General features: G+C 41.0%; 1 protein-coding gene and 1 long non-coding RNA gene across 2 annotated transcripts in view; one reads left to right on the top strand and one right to left on the bottom strand.

Annotated features, from left to right (window-relative positions):
- The first annotated feature begins 200 nt into the window (after positions 1 to 200).
- Positions 201 to 19660, top strand: part of LOC148188049 (uncharacterized) — a 30514-nt gene continuing 11054 nt past the window's right edge. Inside the window, exons 1-3 of the long non-coding RNA XR_015778103.1 lie at positions 201 to 367; positions 1550 to 1637; positions 2797 to 2867. This is a non-coding gene — a long non-coding RNA (uncharacterized LOC148188049). The remainder of the gene's footprint in view (positions 368 to 1549; positions 1638 to 2796; positions 2868 to 19660) is intronic.
- jcadb (junctional cadherin 5 associated b) lies at positions 2100 to 18618 on the bottom strand. Its single transcript, XM_088085114.1, has 4 exons — positions 18460 to 18618; positions 12815 to 13247; positions 6742 to 10649; positions 2100 to 5285 (listed from the first exon to the last, which is right to left on the bottom strand). Exons 2-4 carry the CDS (start codon positions 13138 to 13140, stop codon positions 5251 to 5253), a joined length of 4269 nt encoding a protein of 1422 aa, XP_087941240.1. The 5' UTR covers positions 13141 to 13247; positions 18460 to 18618; the 3' UTR covers positions 2100 to 5250.

Below are 19660 nucleotides of genomic sequence, written 5' to 3' on the forward strand. Positions count from 1 at the left end.
AATAAATCTATAAATTTAAAAAAAAAATGGGGCGAAAAAACAGTCACAAATAAATACAGAATTTGTATATAATAATATAATATAATAATTTATTAGCTATGAAATATGTTTGATAGATACAGTCCTTCTTCTACAGGGTTTTACCCATTTATGTATCACTGTAGGGAAGTCGGTTTTACCTGAGGGAAATGCTTAACAACGGTCACAGTCGGCCATATTGACGTCAAGTTAACAACAACTGAAAAGACTAGCTAGTAGCGTCGACTTTACCCCCCTCTTCTCGTGTTTCTTCGTGGTTTTTTCATGGTTTCTTCTGAATGCCCCAGGTTTTCAGGAAAACTGTCCTGAATTACAGTTAGCAACGAAGGTAAGAGCACAATACAACGACAAAACATCGTGTGGAAAAATACTGTAATGTCAAATAAGTTCAAAAATCGCAACCTACCACTAGTCTGGTTAACCTTTAGTGTGCTAGTTAAGTAGCTAGCTGGTCTGCGAAACGTTTTTAAAAGTGTGCAGCTATGCCAAATGAAAGCCTCTTAAAAGTTCTTTATCTGCCAGCCAAGCTGGTAGACTGACAGCCCCAAATTACTGCACTTACGCTAACTTATTTAGCTAAAGTAATGTAATGTTATTGATCTTACCGCTAGCTAACTCGAGCTGTCACTTGAGACCATGGATGTATTCTGGCCAACAGATGCTGTTAAATTAAGGAATGTAAAAACATGTTTAAAAAAAATCTTCAACACATATATACTTTTGAATGAAATTGAAATTAGGCTAGGGAGAATTATAATTAAATTGGGTATTGAAAATATCCCTTAAGCTTACCTTAAAAGCAGCAGTAATTAACTATGTGGTTACAGGAGCCAATTTTAATGTCAATAATGTTAAATTGATTTTACTGTGGCTTAAGTGTCCACAGATGAATACATTAGCATGTGGCCAAAAGTATGATGTTGTATGTATAGCTGTATCATTTATATATAATTGGTAAGCATTTGTTTTGTCAGGCGTGTTTATAGTCCCGTTATCATAACCAACATCAAATTTATTGTGATGCAGCTAAGTTACTTAATGTCTATTATTAGACCGTATCATTGTGTTATGTAGCTACACATCTAACCATTCTTCATTTAAAGTGAGTTGTTTGACTGAAATAATGTCTTATTTGGGGTGTAAAATCTAGACTAAAACCAATCATACAAAAGTTGGTTGCCTTTTTTTTTTGAAGTTGCATTATTTGTGAATTTTTCTGTAAATATGTAATTAGTTACTGCCTTTTCATTTTTATGTACTCCCAGTTTTGCTAAATACTACCTCTTGTGTTCACTTGCACTGACAGATGCTGCATGTACATTATGTGACAACCTATAATTTTATTCCTGTATATAACCCCTCCTCCTCCTTAGCACCCCGGTGTCTCAAGCATCTGCCAATATGCATTCAAGCAAAGCATTGAGATGTTCAAAAAAAGCTTACCTATATAGGGATCAATAAAGTATCACATCAGAGGAAGTACTAATCAGACTTCTCACTCTCCTTTTAGAAAAAGATGGCACTCAGAGGAATTTGAACAGCGTCGGAGGATGGATGCCATCCAAGCCTCAGAGAGCATGCTGGGAGGTTTTTACAAGGTTCGGCTCAAGTATTGTCTTTGCCAACGCTTTGATCGAGCAAGTGGCGCTCAGTGTGACAGTCTGGCAGGGTAATTGGGTTGAAATTGCCAGTACACAAGTGTACATGTGTGAAAACACACACATAGCTGTGCACACACGCCCCTTTTTTATTGGCTAAATATTACTTTAAGATGAGTCAGTTCTAACAGGAATTTCATTTGAAATTGAAATATTAATGCACTGAAAAATATGAGCCCAATTATGACAGCATTCTTGCTGAAGTTGTTGTTTATGTTTGTCTTGCTTCCTTGTCAGCTTCCCATACAATGATATATATTTTAAAGAGAGGAAGTTGCACATTTCTTAAGTATATAAAAAACAACAAACATAATATTTCCTCTGTTAAAATGTAAACCTCATACAGTAAATGAAGCAATTCCTGATTGCCTCTAGGCAATTGATCACAAACACAACTTTCATGCAAAGAGTTTATTTATGAATCAGACTGCAGTATCATACAACAGTAGCACAATCATATGACTATGGATTATGCTCATATTTATAGATACAAAGATAAAGGCATGTCTTAAAGGAAAAAAAATGAATGAGTTCTCTTTTGATTTACTCTAAAAATAGCTTTTAAATACTTGGCATAGTTTTGTAAATTAAATGAAACAAAATGTTTGCCCACTGGTTTAACTATCGGAGTACCAAATGCAAATATACTTTATGAAAAACATTTTTTTTCCTCTCTCTCTTGCATTTCATGCAAGGAAGAAAAAAAGATGTCAGTGAGTACAAAAAGCACTTAAATCTCATATGAAAATAGAAAATATTACAAGTGTGCATAATTACTTCATGTTGCACATAACCTGCAGTACAAAAAGTCAAATGACACTATGTTCAAGTGTACCTGACATGCCAATTATTGGGGGGTGGGGGGCGTATGTACTGAAATAGCTATTCAAATGTCGTCAGGGGCAGTTTACACACAAGACCGAGGCATAGCCCTTCAGTCTTCAAAATGAATTGAAAATGAAATGTGTCAGTAATTATGGGCGTGCTAGCTTGTCCTCCCATGGGCTTGTCTCGTAACATCAAATCACATCCTGTACTTTTTAAAATTATGCTTTTTGTATTATTTGAAGTTCACAGTTTTGATTCAATGTTCCTACAGATAAATGGCCTGAAGAGCAGAAACGATCCACAATGCTACTGTACCTCTCCAGCCAGAGGGATGGCAGAACAGTAAGTTGTTTGCAAAAACCTAAGGTATGAAACAGTGCTTAGTAGGTTAATATTTGGCATTGCCTGGAGTATAATGTAATGCACACATAATAAGGCGACATGATTATTCCAGATTTACAAGAAATGCTTGAAATACCAAGACAAAGTTCTGAGTTGATAAAATGCTACAACTGTAAAATGCTACATAACAATTAAGTGATACTTGGTGAACGACTAAACAGTGATGGTTGACTATAAATCTGTTGATAAGTTACACCAATTCAGCACTGCTATTGTGGGAAAAACCACATAACTGCAAACTTCTTTTTATCCACAAGATTTTTTTATATTAATTTTTAGATTTTGAGTTACATTTTTTTAATTTATTAAAAACCCCTGCATTTAAAAAAAAAATAATTTCACTTTTTTTTTTCTTTGCAAATTTGTGGTTTTTAGCCAACAGTAGCACACTGCATTGTTTCTTTTAGTGCAATAAGTGTTAGGGACGGCAGAACACTTTACACAAAATGAACACGCTGTGGAATGAAAGAAACACAGAAAGAAAGGAGAAAGTTAGGAGGAGGAGGGAAAGAAGAAAGGGAGGGTGGACAGAACGAAAAGAAAAAAATTTCCCAATTTTATTTCTAAACATGTTTCGAGGAACCAACAACGGAACAATACATGATTTGATTTGGAAGACATACAAAGACAAAAATAAGACACAGGTCACGTCTGACCACCAACATAGGAAATACAGCTGAGATGGACTGATGTATCAAATATCACAAGGAGCGTCCAACATTGACTCTGTTAGCGTATGAAAAAGCACTATCAAATAGGAAATCATGGCACAATCAAAAAGTTTCCATCACCTTAACACTGGCAATGATGAACCCTATCGCTCACTGAAACCAAATCGTGTGATCAAGGCACACCACAGGGCCATCCCATCTTAAATCACTCTGTTTTTAAAGCACTAGAAAAATTATGTATACTCTCAATATGATACTATACAGACGTATGATACTTTCAGCTTGATATAAGTGTGGAGAAATAAAATTTCATGGTTAAATACAAAATCTCTCTTAAAATATTTAAAATATACTTTATTTTGTACATTATGCAAACTGATTAACAATTCGATGATAACAAAAATAAATATTCCGTGAAATGTTGTCTCTTTGCAATACAGATGTATGAACATAGATATATATCATGAAGTAAAGCACCCACCCCCCTTTTTAGCGGCCATATACCCTGACACGATTCCATATCCCTGTAATATGATGTCAATGACACGTTCACATAAAAACTCCTGACAATGGTTCCTACAGGTAGCTCCACTACACCACTGAGCTGTTTGTACAACAATATTGCTCTACCTATCTCTTTTTTTGTTCTATTTTCCTATATCCGTCCGTAAAGTTTATCAAATTCGCCAAAAACCACTTTAACTCAATCCGTGCCTTTATTGCTTCCTGAAATTACCTGGAAATGGGAGCTATACATCGGATTGATCAGAGAACTAACACACGTCTGGTTAAAGAAGGCAACTCTCCCTCTCCAGCGTAGAACCAATGTTAACATATAATAGGTCACTGGTCTATCATGTCGGGTGGTGTAGAGTCACTCTTCATTGAAGAGCTCTATGGGTTATGGTTGCGGTGTGTACAAAAGCAATGAGACAGGGCACAATGTCGTTCAGTTTTAAAAAAGAAAGGCTGATTGATCTTGTCAGAAAATCAAAACAGTTCTTGAGCCAGAGACAGTGATGTCCAGTTCTAAAACAGCTGTCGCCTCACCACGACAATCAGATGCGCAGTTTATTTTGGTGTAGTTTAAATGCAAAAGAACAGGTTTGTGACAGTAACCCTTCTATGTCTACGTTTGATTAAACATAAACGCTTACATTCATATCCTTAAGAGCTTGCCCGTAAACAAACAGATTCGTTCAGTATGTAAAAAATGTCTCCACTGTATTCACTATGGACATTTTAGAAGTTCTAGTATGCATGACAGAATTGCATAATGTCTGCCAATGAGAAAAGCATAGGGAGGATAGAATAGAAAGGTCAAGCCACTACAAGAAGACTAACTAGTAGAAACCCTATAAGAGGATGGGCTTGGGGATGGAGGACAGATGGGGTAGTGGGAAGTCAGTTTGGGAAGGCTGGGGAGGGATTCGAAGTGGAAGTTGCCCCACGAGTTAAAGGGGCACCTCCCTTTGGCAGTGGAACAGCACTCTTAGTAGTCAACGCAGCGCCGAGGGTGAGGGTGTACACAATGCTCTTGTCGGACAAGAAGGCCATTTCAGTGTCAAGATGAGATGAAGGCATTCTAGTAGGCAGCCAGGTCACAGTGTTGGAGCTAAAAACCTCAGATGGAGATGATGGACGTAGTCTTTCTACACTGTCTCCACTCGGCTGGGATCATGGGGTTCTGGGATGTAAAGAAGAAAAGTATTCATTCACAAACGGTGTATTTTTATCTATATGTTGTATTGTATGAAATTATTCATCAGAATTATCCGAATCAAAGAAGGATAGTAAGGAGCAAGGTTAAAAAGTTATACTAGTGAGATTAATGTCATTGATATGTTAAACGGATTTGAATTTACTGAGGAGGTGACTTGCTTTCTATCTGGGCACTGACACCATCTTGTGGAAATGTCTCTTTACAGCAAGGTCCATTGACAGTCTGTTAAATTTTGATAACTTGCAACTTCCAGAGATAAATTATTAGTGCATTCTTAAAGGGGAACTACACCACTTTTCAAAATGTATACATGTTATTCATATGGTCTAAGAAAGCCTAAAACTATAACACAAAAAACTCTAACAAAACTAAAAATTAGAGTGCTAAAACTCAGATTTGTGATGTCAGCAAGAATAAAGTCTAGAACTGTTCCACAGACAATGAATTGGAAAAGTTGAGAGCACTCGGGGGATGTTCTGAGTAAATGGCAAAACTGTCTGTTTCAGAACCAGAACACTACAACAGAATAAAGCTCATTTGGGTATAAAAAGAAAACAAATATTCAGTTGGTCCACAGAGTCAGGCTCCCATTCATTGTCTATGGAGCAGCTCCAGACTTGATACTTGATGACATCACAAAATTGAGACTTACTTCTCTGGTTGCTGGCTTTTAGAGAGCTCATGTTCAGAGATACTGATTAAAATGTCTCAAGTCATAGAAATAACACACTGGAATTCTTCATTTAAGCAGTGTTTCCCTTGTGCCCCCTCCCTCCCTCCCTCCCTCCCTCCCCAAAAAAACCCACAAAGTTTGGAAAAAAACAAAAAAACAACAGAAAATAAGCATGGTTTGTGTCCTCTTAACATAGTTTGACGTCTCCTTTACACACAAAAAAACAAAACAAAACAAAACAAAACAAAAAAAAAATCACTTTGAGACAGGGGAACCTGAAGTGTATACTCATTTCCTGGTTTTAGCACTCATTCCTGGACCACTCTATGGCCAGTACTTCTAATTTTCTATCAATAGCTACATAAACATTTTATTTTCAACACATGCAATTACTTATTACCCACACATTTGTCAGGATTTAAATGGAACTATCACTTTCAGTCATGGTTTAGTGTGCAGTCATCCTGAAGCATGAATAATAAATTTGTGGATTGGGACATAGAAATTGTATGATGCATTGAACAAACATGTTTAATAATTGCAAAAGTATTTTCCTTTTCCTTCCAGAATTGGTTTTCTACTGAATCTGGGTGAAGCAAGAACCTCAAGGAAAATAAATGTTTACCTAAATGTTACCCTTGATAATTTCAAAATGTGGATACATTTTCAAAGCTTTACAGACAGTCCTCTAAACTTAACTAATATGTTTTTCATTTTTCATTTACTCTTTTTAATTTCTCATCTTACCTGAGTGAGATGATGACTCCTCATCTTGCAACACTGTCTCCTCAGAGACCTGCTGTGAATGGGTGACCTCTTGATCTTGATCTTTCTCCTTGTCTCTCAGAGGAGCAGAGTGGGGCTCCTCTGCTTGTTCGTCCTTGCCTTCCCCATCCCCCTCCCCTTCTGCCTCTGTCTCCCCCTCCCCAGAGTCAGTACTCCTGATGCTGAGGCGCCGCATACGGTACATAACGTCCACCTCCCTCATTCGGGCCAGGCGCTCAACCGCCACGCGACCTGGAGAGACAGCCAGCTTTGTCTGCAATGCTTCCATTCGGTGGGAGGGGCCCTTGCTCCTCCTCTCCCCCTCCAAGCTAAGAGACAGCCTGCGGTCTAAGTGTGGGGGAACTGAAAGTGGCAGTCTATCTGGCGGAAACTCTGGTAACACTGGGTGGTCTCGCCCCAGATGAGTCCGTAAACCAAGTCTATGCTCTGGAACAGCAAATGGCTTCTTTTCTTGCTCCTGCTTGTCATCAGGCATTGTACTGTCTTGTCCCTCACACTCACTTTTCACTTCAGCAGTCTGTTTGTCTGCACTGCCCTCAGGTGTTTCTCCTGTAATGGCTTCCTTCTCTCCTAATTCTACTTCCTTAGTTTCACTAACACTCTGTTCCTCTGTGACTTGGAGGTCTGCTGGCACATCAGTTGCTAATACTGTGGATGCGCTCTCCTCTGCAGCTCCATTCGCTGGTATGCTCTCAGCAGGATCAACTGCGCACAAATTGTCCATGTTTTGTGCCTGAGCGTTGTCTGTCTTTTCACCCCCTCCCACATTTTCCTGTGTCGCTGAATGCTGCTCCCTTGTGTCAGCACACAGATCGGACCCTGACTGATTCAAACTTGAGTCCTTTGGCTCCTCTGTTTTTATATCTTCTGCTGGACTTTCTAGCGCAGTGCATCGTGGTGGACTGCCATTTTGATTGGTCGAGCTGTCTGAGCTGTTCTCCTCATGAAGTGGAGGCAATGGGCCCTGTCTCATCTGATTTTCAAGCTCTCTTTTACAAATAGGGCACTCTTCCTCTGATTCAGCACTGAGATCTTGAAGAGTATCTGCGTCATTAGGTTTAAAATTGCCTGTGGACGCTTTATTGACATCCGTCGGGTCTCTAGAGTGACGCAAAGTCTGGCATATGTCCTCATAATCAGGAGGACTAGTGAGTGTAGAGGCATCCTGCATGGGCTGTCTATCTGCCCATGGCACCTCCGCTGCTGCGGTGTGCGTTGTTGGACTGAAGTCACAAAGTGGTGTCTCTATAGGCTCATCTGGCAGGTCTAGTTTTACCGTCCTGCCATCGTTGCTCCGTCTGCGTGATAGATGTGCAACAACCCTGTATTCTCTGAAGCCTGTCTCCCGAGGTGGGACGGGGAGCTCCTCCCTAAGCTGCTTGCTGAAGGTTACCGACTTTGTAGCAGGCCTGGAAAAGGCGCTCTTGACTTCCCTGTATTCTGGGTCAACAGACCAGCTTACTGCACTGCGCCTAAGGCTGCTGGGCTTGTTGAGAGGTTCTGATGTCAACCGGATTTTGATTCGCTCAGGGATTTGAACAGAACCATTTGGGACTTTATTGCTGGCAGTGCCTAGCTCCAAGATGTCTTTGTAGGCCTCATTGAGGTCCTCTATGCACTTATCAACACTGGGCTGTTTGCTGCTCTGCTGCTGCTGTTGCTCCTGGACTTCTTTTTTAATGGTCTCCAACTCTTTAACAGCATCCCATGGACGCTGGCTGGCCGGTTTCAGCAGGAACGGTTCAAATGCTTCCTGCCCACTGTTTGCTGCTGGTTTGGTCTCCTCCACATTTCCTGAGGGTGGTACTGCTGGCTGCTGAGCTGTGCTCTTGTTCAGCTGGTTGGAGAAGGTGGCGGTCAGGGAGAAGGCGCTGTTGCTTGACAGTTTCAGGCTCTTTACTCCCTTTATAGGAAAACTAAAGGCAGTTCCCACTACACCGCCACTATCAGGAGGGACTTCAGTGCCAGGAGGGACAGGGTCTTGTTGTGCTTCCTTGTTCTCAGAGGCTGGTTTTTGGGCCTCTGGGCTAGTTTGTGTCTCCTGGTCTCGATACTGGTTTGCAGGCCAGGTTCCCGACAGTTTCATCTCCTTGTAATGGTTTATCTTAGGGGGTCTACAAGGTACTTTTTTAAACATTTTGCTGCTTGCTCTACTACTTGTTTTGCTGCTCGCTATGCTACCAGTTAGTGCTTGCAGCTCAGCTTCAGCTGAAGATGTGCTTTGGAGACTTTGGTTTGTTAAATGGCCAGTTTTGTTGTCACTAGGACTATCCGCTGGATCTGGTGACTTCTCATTGTTGTTATTTTGATCACGGATTGTCCCAGTGAGCTGCGGAGTAACAGGGACAGACACCAAACAAAAAATTGTCTCACTAAGTCTCTTTTTTAAATTCTTGGATTTGTCTTTCTCTGGTGGTTCAGGTGGTTCCACCTTTTTTACTTCTGTCACAGTTTCAGAGACACCCTGGTCAGCCGGCTTGCATGGGGGAGGTGGTGGTTTACCCAGAATAGATGAAGGAAAAAACTGACTACGGTTTTGTTCAGGACCTACACTGTCACTTTTTTTGTTTAATCCCCTGCTGCACCATCGATTACTGCTTTCGTTGTCATTGAGAGCTGTTTTGCGGCTTTCAGTATTGAGAGCTGGCCCCTGTTGGGGAGGAAAGGCACTATCATGTGTAGATTGTCCTAAAATTTTAGCGGGCGCTATCTCTTTGTTGATGTTACGGATCTTGTCTGAGTCAGTGAGAGAACTTCCGCTAGGCCCTCCTGAGATTTGCTTCACTCTTGGGTCTTCAGTGGGTAATTGACGGGCATGACCTGGTTGTTCTTCATGTCCAGAGTATACCTGTTTTCGATAGGACGCACCACGATCTCCATAATGTTCCAGCCATGAACCTGCCTGTCTGTAAAACCACCTTCCAGGATCGGAGTGGGGCATCTGCAGCGCCTCCGCCCTCCATCTAAGGTTTGCCATTTCATTGCGGTTGATTGAAACTGCTCTTGGGGGTAGGGCTCTTCTGTAAGATGGGGGTGGGATGTAGCCAGGGGGCTCCATTCCAGAGATGGCAGAGTGTTGTGCGTAATAGTCTTGTCTCAGCTCCCCACCCCTTGGATAGTAGACAGGCCTTTCTTTTTGTTTGGCACCCTGCTCTATAGCAAGCATTTCTGCGCTACCCCTAGTCTGCTGGTGAATCTCATATGATGGTGGCTTTAAAGGCCTGCTGAACCTGGGCTTTGGTAAAAGTGCAACTTGGCTGCTTGGCCCTGCATTCCTACCCCACCGGTCCCTGACAACAGCACCACTATAGATATACCTACTATAGGGCCCAGAGAAGACAGTGCTGCTTATCCTCTGTTGTCTATCAGGTAGGCTAGGCCGAGATGGAATGAGCTCTCTGCCAGTGGTCCCATCAGGTGACAAAACTCTGGGGAGAGACTGAGACTTTGCTTTAGTTCTAGGGTGAAAAAAACCCTCAGGTGTCCTCAGGCGGTACTGTTCCTGAGCCCACCTTTCCCCGTCCCCATCCGACAGCTGCCTTCCCAGGCCCACAGCAGGCCTCCACTCCTCCGTACCGAGGCTCTGGCACTTCCTCTCCCCGGTCACCCTTAGCTGACCAGGGGCTGCGTCCAGGTCCCTTAGCCAGGAAATGTCCTCCCATAGCTGCTGCGCGTGCCTCTCTGCTCTGTGTTCCTCTGCTGCAATCAGGGCCTGTGGCCTCCATGCACCAGCAGAGGCCCTCAGCTCCCTCCCATCAGCATAGTCCAAGAGGATGCTGAAGTCCTGGCCTCGCCTCCGCCAGTAGGAAACATCCCTCTCCTCATGGCTCAGCGGTTCTGAATAAGTCAAACTGGGAACATCATAGAACCTATAAATACAGAAAAGTTCAGAGTGAATAAGATATTTAAAGATTCACAGAATGAAAGTCATGTGGACTCTAGATCTAAGTTGAGACATGACACAATCTATCTGGGTGTAGTTAAAGAAGTGAGTGACATCTTACATGTCATTAGATTTAGACACAAAGACAAACAGAGAATAGTGTCTGAAAGGAAATGTTCTTTTCAATATTCTGACTATATGATTGAGTTTGTTAGTATTGCATGGCTTAAAAGAAAAACACTAAAAGAAACTATTAGTATATTGATACTTAAAACTATCAGTAATAATCAGAAAATGAGAATTATGTCAGTCCCTATGATAATATAATAAAGCAGCACTACCCATTTAAGATTTGATAGTTGCGTCCATGCCAGTCTCAAGCATGTGTTTTGGCTTGGCTGTATTGGCTTTCCAACGCTACTTAATCAAGGAGAGCCAGCACATATGAGACAGAAGTGCTTAAGTCAGCGGCTCCCAAGTCCCTTGAAGAAACCATGAAATTGTGATGCTACTGCAATATGATCTGCATATTAAATTGTGCTGACCTTATCTTGAAAGCTGGTCATCTGGACAGCTACTTTGGCTCTTAAGGAAAGTCTTGCAAAAACATTCCATCACCTGATCTGATAGCAGAAGTACCTCTTTGCCTCTGATCATCTAACTCAATTGGAAAGATCAAACTGTACTCTTTTGGAAATACCATATGACCTACCAATAAACAATAAACTTTAAAAGCAATCTGCTACTCTATGTCACAATAAAACATAATTAAAACACTTTTTTTTAAACGCTAGCTGAATTTAACATAAAATGGCAAGTCTGTGACGAGTGGCTGTTGGCAGTTTCAAAGCAGTGGTTCCACTGTAGTGTGATAAAGCAGTGCCGCCTGGAGATAATTTTAGTTATGGGTCCAAATTTACCTCTTAGGTGCAGGATAAGGCTGTAATGCATGTTGCACTGCTAAAACAATTATCTTAGAAAAAGCATACTTAATCATAACAGATTGGGTCTAACAAACAGAGCATCACTTCTTTGTGTTCAAAGAGGGTCATTTTGTTGAATTACTCTGTAATTTTAATTTTCTCAAGCAGTCATGGTAATTTTCTTGATATGGTGGAAAAGCACTGCTGAATGAAGCTAAGAAACTCTGTGATATCCATGAATATCCGTAGGTCATCTGTCACATCCAGGCATGTTTTAAGCCACCCTGATGACAGTCAGTCACAATGGAAAACGGGAGCGTGGGTTTGAAATCCTTGTTTGAAATTCAAATGTATCCATCAGGTCTTTCAAATAAAATAAATCGATAATTGTATTTTCTCAGGATAGATGTTTCATATTAATGATACAGCCTCATAATACCACAATTTGCAGTTAGCAGTTCCATAAAAAACTAAGAAAAATCCAACCATAAAAAAATCATATATAGATATTACTCTATACATTTGTAAAATATCCAGTCTAATAAATAATAAAAGGGAACTCAGAATGAATTACAATTACCCTTCTCAAGAGCCTCATCTTATATCTGCACTGCACTACATTACTGTGTTAGTCACTGTACTCATTCATTTAAGCAGCAAAGTCAATGGATCATCCTCAGCAGCATATGCTACTGTATGGCTGAGGGGAGCCGCGCTGTGCACACTTGCCCAGCAACATGCTTACATCACAGAGCACGTGCTGGGCGTGATTCAGTGTGCCAGTGTTTACAGTGGAGTGATTACGCGCCTGTCTTGAGGCATGTTCAGTCCTCCTCAGTTTGCTCACTGTCTAGTGCTGCTGTTTACATCTGCCTGCCTGGTGGAGGCTGTAGAGAGGATACCAGCGCATGGGTGGGCTCCATGGAGACGCAAGCCGCCTTTCTGCACAAGCATGTAAACAACTCAAACGAATGCAAAGGCACCTTTCATAATTCCTCATATCCCAGCATAAGATATGTCAGTGGTGCTGCTGCAGCCACAGTGTTCTGCAGCTCTGGAAGGAGGGGAAAGGGAAGAGGAGGGGAAAAAAAAACCCTGCGCAGTGCAGACTCAGTTTTGCATGCAATACCGAAGGGCCCCAGTGAGAAGGGGGGGAGAGGAAAAAAAGGGAAGGTAAAGGGTGTGGGGGATCGCAAAAGAGAGGGAAAAAAAATAAAAAAACACTCACCCACTATCTGTGGCGAGAGAATCACCCAAGGGCTGAGCGTCACCTAGGATACCGATGCCGACTTCTTTTCTCCTTTGGATCCTTTCCCCGCTCTCGTTTTCTGTGGCGGGGTAGCCCTTCACCAGTGCCTGCCTGCTACCATAGATGCCTGTGATAGAAGCCCCCCGGTCTGCCTCATACCCGTTCAGTGTCCCCCGGCCAGCTCTGTTGTCCACAAGTTCACGCTGGCAATCAGCAGGGCGCTTGTCATAAGGCGTGGCAGACGGAGGGCCGCTCTTGGGTAATTTATATCCGTGCGAAATGAGGAGGTCCTCCACACTGTACATGGTGGTGTCTCTCTCACTTCTGGGCAGGAGGGCAAAGGTGGGTGTGTTGCCTTATGCGCAGTGCTGCTGGTGGAAGCTGGAGCACGGTTGCTCAGCAGAGGCCATCACTAAGGGGAGGACAGGGGAGGGAAGAGGTAACATGTGGACAGATTATTTCTGCATGCACCTAAATCGGGGATGTTTTCAACACGCTCTGGCTGATGGCAGAAAATACAGATGTTTGTGTTACCTTTCCAGATGTGATAATGTGTTACTTTGTCAGCATGTTCTATGCTGAAAGCTGAGTGAGTGTTCTCCTAAATTAAACATGAACATGTGCTAAACATAACACAGTCTATTGTGCAGACATTAGTGTGTTTCCAAGGGTATGTCTGGAATGTACAACTAAAGTTTTAAAGCCGCACACCGCAGAATTTAACACCCCATCTTTTTCTTTTTTTTTTTACTGTGTAGTCCAGGTTATTTTCCTGAACATGGACAATTCTCTCTGAAATCTAGCACCACCCTTCTTTCCTCCCAGAGACATTTTATCATCTCTCCAAATCATCTAAAACCATTGTCTAGTATAAAAATAGCTAAATTGAGAGTTGTTACCATCCATTAAACCCCTCTCTACATAATGATTTCTCCACCCTTTGTCTGGGATAAACGCCATAGAAAATGTGATTTAACCTCAACAGAAGCATGTTCGAGGTGGAACATTCATCATCAGTCAGTACAACCACAGTTACTGTTCTTGAGACACTCGCAGCAGCAGTTGGACAGCAGCACAAATCTATGCATGCTGACAATGCTATACTTCTTCCAGTGGACGAGAATAGCTGCACATTTTAACAGAAACTACAAAGTAATTCTTTAACATTAAGTATATAGAAAAAAACATGCCAGATACTCTTAAGGGGATCTCTTCCAGATTAGTTTGCATCATATATTTGCCCTCTGGGAAGCTTAATATAGCTGCAACCCTTCTGTATGCCCACAAACATGGAGAAATTTAATATTCAATGTAAATTGCTAAACAGCTCTTTGTCTCTGTGCTGTATGTCACCATGTGTGGTGCAAGTTCGCAAGTTGTCAGTAATTCTTTGGCCATAATGACATCAGGGAAAAAAATATGGTACATTTATTACATGCTATTAAAGTAATTAAGCTGCTGATTTATAAAATCCAGTTCACAGTGGAAGACTAACTTGCAATGTTAACAAAAAAATAAAATTAATTGAAAGAATGTAAAGTTTAAGGTAAAATAATGATAAAAACAAACACACCATAACTATTCTTAAGATTTGAACGTGATACTTACCTCTAGATATGTGTATATTCACCGTACCAATACATTTTGTACAAGTTCATTCTAACAGGTGCATCATTTTTTATTATTTATTATTTTGCAAACTAAATCCAACCAAACCAAAACTTTCCAGGCCACCATACAAAGCATGAACATACAGTAACCAAATCTGTTTAAAAACAATGCAACCAAACTTCTCTTAGACTGTAGTCACTATGTCTTATTAAAAATAATTTGCACTGCCACTAACATTTTTTTAAATTAATTATTAATTTGATGATCATTGTCTTAGATAACAAATTATTTGTTTGGTCTGTGTAGTGTCTGAAAAAAAGTGACAAGCCTTAGGCCATGTCATCAAATTGGTTGTATTTTCAACCAGTTGTCCAAAACCCAAAGGTATGCAGTTAACAATTACACTTGTTTCCAAGTGGGCAATAGGCAATACTTAACATCTGCAAAAAGGAGGAATCTATCATCAAAATAGTATTAGTAATAGTAATATTAATTTTCTGTGTATGACCTCTAAAGAAAAAAAAGATTGTTTTATGACTTAAGGTTTTCTGTAAGGAGTCTACTCTCCGAAGTTCCTCTGCTGTTTGTGTGTGTATGTGAATGCAGAAGCAGCCCTCTCTGTCTGATATATTAATTAGTGGCTATAACAGTCTGTCCTGCCTGGAGATGACGGTGGATGGCTTATAAAACAGTAACACAGTGATCAAAGGCTTTGCACACATTAGCATTCTGGCTAATCATGTTTGGACTTGAATAGTGGCTCGCTATTCATTTTCCATTACAAAAGTGTCACTTAAAGGACAAGTACAGTGGTGAATCAAAGACATAAGTGTTAAAATAGACTTACAAACCACTTCTCACTTTAAGTTAGGGCGATGATGTGCCAAAATTGTTTATAGCAAGCACCTTTATTTATTTACTTTTTAATGAAACTAAAAGACGTAATCTCTTTTATTTTTCAGCTGCAGTATATCATCAGAGATTTAGGTCATGTGCCAGAACTAAGATGTATTTAATGTGACACTTGGCCATTCAACAATATATAAATAGATTAATATAAATATGTAATAATGATGATATCACAGATAGGAAATAATATATGTATGTATATATATATATATATATATATATATATATACATACTACGACAGTAAACTTCTCTGAAGGTTTTAGAGGACAGAGTGCATATTGTTGCAGTACATTTTGTTTCCTTTTTATGAACAAAATAAGAAATTAATGCATTTAAATAAGGTTAAATGAGGCATACTTCTGTCTCTTCTCATGTTTTTGACTTACCTTAAGCTACTAAAAAAATGCTGTTCTTCTCTGTGCCATTCATAATTAATACCTTATGATATAACAATACAGTGCATTGAAATGATATTCACTTTCAAAACATTTAGATATAAAGAAAACAGACTTTTTTGCTAGAGTCAGTATGTAATTATACAAAAAGATATATTCTGCTGAGTCTTTACAACACAAGGTCTAAAATTTAACATACTGCCTAACTACTGTTAATACTGATTGAGTTTAACAGTAAGCAGACTAGGGCTGCAACAAATTAATTAATTACATTATTGACTTATTGGACGGTTACTTTCAAGATAAATGAATAATCATTCTGTACAAGAAATGTATAGAAAAAGTTGTAAAATCACCTTCCCAGAGCCCAATCTAACATCCTTACACTTCTTGTTTTGTTAAACCAACCATCCAAAACAGAAGCATGCTTCATTTACAGTCATACATGATGAATACAAGTGGAAAATCGTTGTATATGAAAAGATGGCACCAACAAATATTTGGAATTTTTTTTCATGAAATTTCAATAAAATGATTAATCAGTTATCTAAATATTTGCTGATTTTATTTTATTTTCTATGGACTTACCAATTAATTTCTCACATAGGAGATAGTTACAAAACAAACGTTTAACTAAACCAAGAAATCTGTCAGTAAATGATTGTTTTTTGGACAATACACATCAGTGTTGCAAAATATTAATAATATAAAAGATAATTTTGTTCAAATGATATGGATAAAACTCCTTCCTCTTCTCTTGACCTTAAGGTGACCTTAGCATTTCTCAATTCATAACTTTCTCCACTTTTCAGTTAGGAGCTGCCCCTGGCCTGTGGCGCTTATTTCATACTGTATGATTCACTGTAACATTTCAGATGTACAGTCACCTGGAGATAATTGATACTATCCAGATGTAAAAGGCTCAGCAGAAAATCTCCACCCTAAGACTACACTAAGTGTAACCATATTTTCAAGGACAGCATCATGTGAAAATGAATGAGTCAATTCAGAAACATCATTGTAACTTCACTGACAATGGAGCAAAAGCAGACCCTACCACAAGATAAAAAATCAGCATGTTGAAATCAGGGCTTGTGATGTATAAGTCCTCCAACTATTCCTTGCTCTTCAAGTGGACTGAATAGGCAGTGTGGTAAATGCAGCGCAAAATCAACTCAAGGGCTCCCTGAATTAGCCAAATGCAAGAGCAGTCATGACTAGTGAAGATGGATTCATATGGAAAAGTAGCTTCCTTTAACACTGAGTTTTATCAAAGAGAACTAGAGCGAACCAGACACAGAGTGGCCCTTTTTGACAAGGTCACAGCCTCAAATGATTGCAGTGGAAATACAGCACATGGGCCTTTTTTTGCATAGCAACAACCAAAGTGCCATTAATAATTACAACAAAAGCAGATTCTCGCATGCACGTCATTGATATGCTGAAGAAAATGATAGTTTTGTGTGTGTGTGAGGAGAACCAAGAAAAAGGTCAGCTATTGTAAAAGTTGCTGTTGAGGTCATTCATTAGATGATAATTACTGCTTTTGTACGTGGATCAATTTTTATGTGAGGAGCTGTCATTGATAACTCCCCTGCACCGCCCTGAAAACTTCAACTTAGGGGTTGAGTCTGAATTTATTTTAAACTTTTAGAGATTTTGTTGTATTGACCAGCACCACCCATCCATCCACCCTCCCCAGAGCTGAGGGGAGGGAGGCCCCCAATGTAAAGCCAGGCCTAGCAGACTGCATGCACAGGTAGTGGCCACTGTAACACATCAGCACTAGCAGGCAGCACCACCCTAACTGCCAAGGGAGTGTACCTACATCTTACCTAGTGACAGGGAGAACAGAGCGCCACAGAGCAGGCAAATCAGAAAAAAACTGCTTATTCAAACTAATTTCAAACCTCAAGTTCAGCACGTTTTTATTAAGAGCACTTTGTCTTAACTAAGTCCACCTGATTCTGTGAAATCCTTAAAAAAACATTCCCCCTGGATGATAACTTACTGTATGAATGAATAATGACTTGAAATAGATCCGTTGTATCATAGCACATAGCTATCAATAATACATCACCGTTGTAAAAATATCTATCCATGCATATACACGTTATGACCTACTATAGCCTTGCTATACCCTACTGCAGTGTTATATGGCACAGCCTACATAATATTGACTGCTATGAAATGATTTTTCAAATCCGCTCCCAATACCTGCTTCGCCCAGTTCCGCAAGTGCAGCGCCTACCAGGGGAAAAAAACCCTCTACCTGCACGCGCTGTAAGTTGAAAATATAGTCAGCGGTCATGTTTTGACGAAAGCCGCTTGGCCAAATCATTACCTCGTTGCAAATTTTCCCCATGAAATGCACGCAGCGCAGCGCACATCCCCGCCTCGCCAAGCAGCAGCAGCAGCGGCGGCGAGGCGCTGATCTGTCGAAGGGCGAACATTTTGAGGTGTGTGCAAGTTGACGCGCGGTTAACGAGCAGGTTTTGCAGATGCGTCTTCGCTGACTGTGAGTGTTTACCAAGACCCGCTGCCCTGCGCTACGGTGGAGGCTACGTGAGCCACACACACACAAAAAAAAGACACAGCAACCCCTCCCTAGAAATAAAGCCAGTGTCGACAGAGCGGGAAACAGCATGCAGCAAGATGCCATAACATTGCAAAAATGAATAAGGGCGTAGCGACAGAGAGACGCATACCTGGGAAGATGCTTGGCGCGGCCGTCGCAGTTCCCCTGCGCCCAGCTTTAGCTGCTGAGACTGAGCACTGCACAGAGCCTGAGCCGAGCATGCCTATTGGTAGGCAGAGACGCGCTGGTTGCTGGCTGCCTGGACTGGGCTCTCCTCACTACAGCTGAGGTGGGGTGGGCTCCTCACATGCATGCAGCTACAGAGAGGGATGTCAGAATGGTTTCTTCCAAACTGTTTCTCCCAACTTTGCTTTTTTTTCATAGCAACAGTCATTTTTTTCATTCATTCTGGCATATTGACTTGAATGATAACTACGGACATGTGGAGCAGTGAGGTTTGTGTTTCTCCTTGTATGTGAATGACACACATTTTTCGGCACATTAAAACCTGGGAGCAGCACACCTTATGTGTTTCTGCAAGAAAAGGTCAGTCACTGCTCGTGCTCATTTTTTGCTGCATTACTCAATTTGATTTTCCAATGAAAACTCCATCTCCCGGTGACAGATTTCTATATCAACGCCCATGCGTCTCTTTCTCATCCTGTGAAGTTTTAGATGTGCAGTATGGCAATGAGCAGCACCGCGCCCTTGGTGATGTTGATGACTCGTCACTGTGTGTGTCCCCCCTCCCATCCAATGCCAAGACAGCTTGGCTAATTAAATGTGCTGGGCTCAGGCCTTCCTGTGCCAACTGTGACATGCTGCACTCTGAGGGATCCCTCGTTCGGAGGAGTGGCAGGGCATTGGCGCGTCCCAGAGATCCACTCACTGATGACAAAGTGCTAAAGCCTGACCTCAGGGGTCCCTGCAGACACCATGTAAGCCTTTCTCTTTTTCACTTATTTAGGGAAGGGTTAGACTGACATCCATCCACAGGTGGGAACTGCCCAGTGCAACCAGTGCAGGGCGGCCACTGGCTACCAAGTTAAAGATGGTGATCTTAGACACTTTGATGCACTGCTATTGAGAAATAATGATTTCCCCCTTTAGTTTTGTTTCTCCTGGTTGAAAAAAGAGAGAGCAGTTCAAGTTATCCCAAATAGCTAAAATGCCTTGACCCATTAGGGACCTTATTGTAGAACACCTGGTTTTCAGACTGATGATAAATGACGCACCTGGCTGACACTGGACCAAAACTAACTTGAGTGCTAACTGGAGCTGATTTTCATTCCAGATTTAAAGTCCACACCCTAAGTACACAGCTGAATGTG

Source organism: Plectropomus leopardus, chromosome 12 (genome assembly GCF_026936395.1).
Source record: "Plectropomus leopardus strain MGB_pleo_1.0 chromosome 12, ASM2693639v1, whole genome shotgun sequence".
NCBI lineage: Eukaryota > Metazoa > Chordata > Actinopteri > Perciformes > Serranidae > Plectropomus > Plectropomus leopardus.

Excerpts from the sequence above, each read along its gene's own strand:
- jcadb (XM_088085114.1), bottom strand. The coding sequence starts at position 13,140 with ATGTACAGTGTGGAGGACCTCCTCATTTCGCACGGATATAAATTACCC. Across the intron at positions 10,650-12,814 it reads TCTCTCGCCACAGATAGTGG|GTTCTATGATGTTCCCAGTT; the intron begins GTGAGTGTTTTT and ends CTGTATTTATAG. Across the intron at positions 5,286-6,741 it reads GGAGTCATCATCTCACTCAG|AACCCCATGATCCCAGCCGA; the intron begins GTAAGATGAGAA and ends TTTACATCCCAG.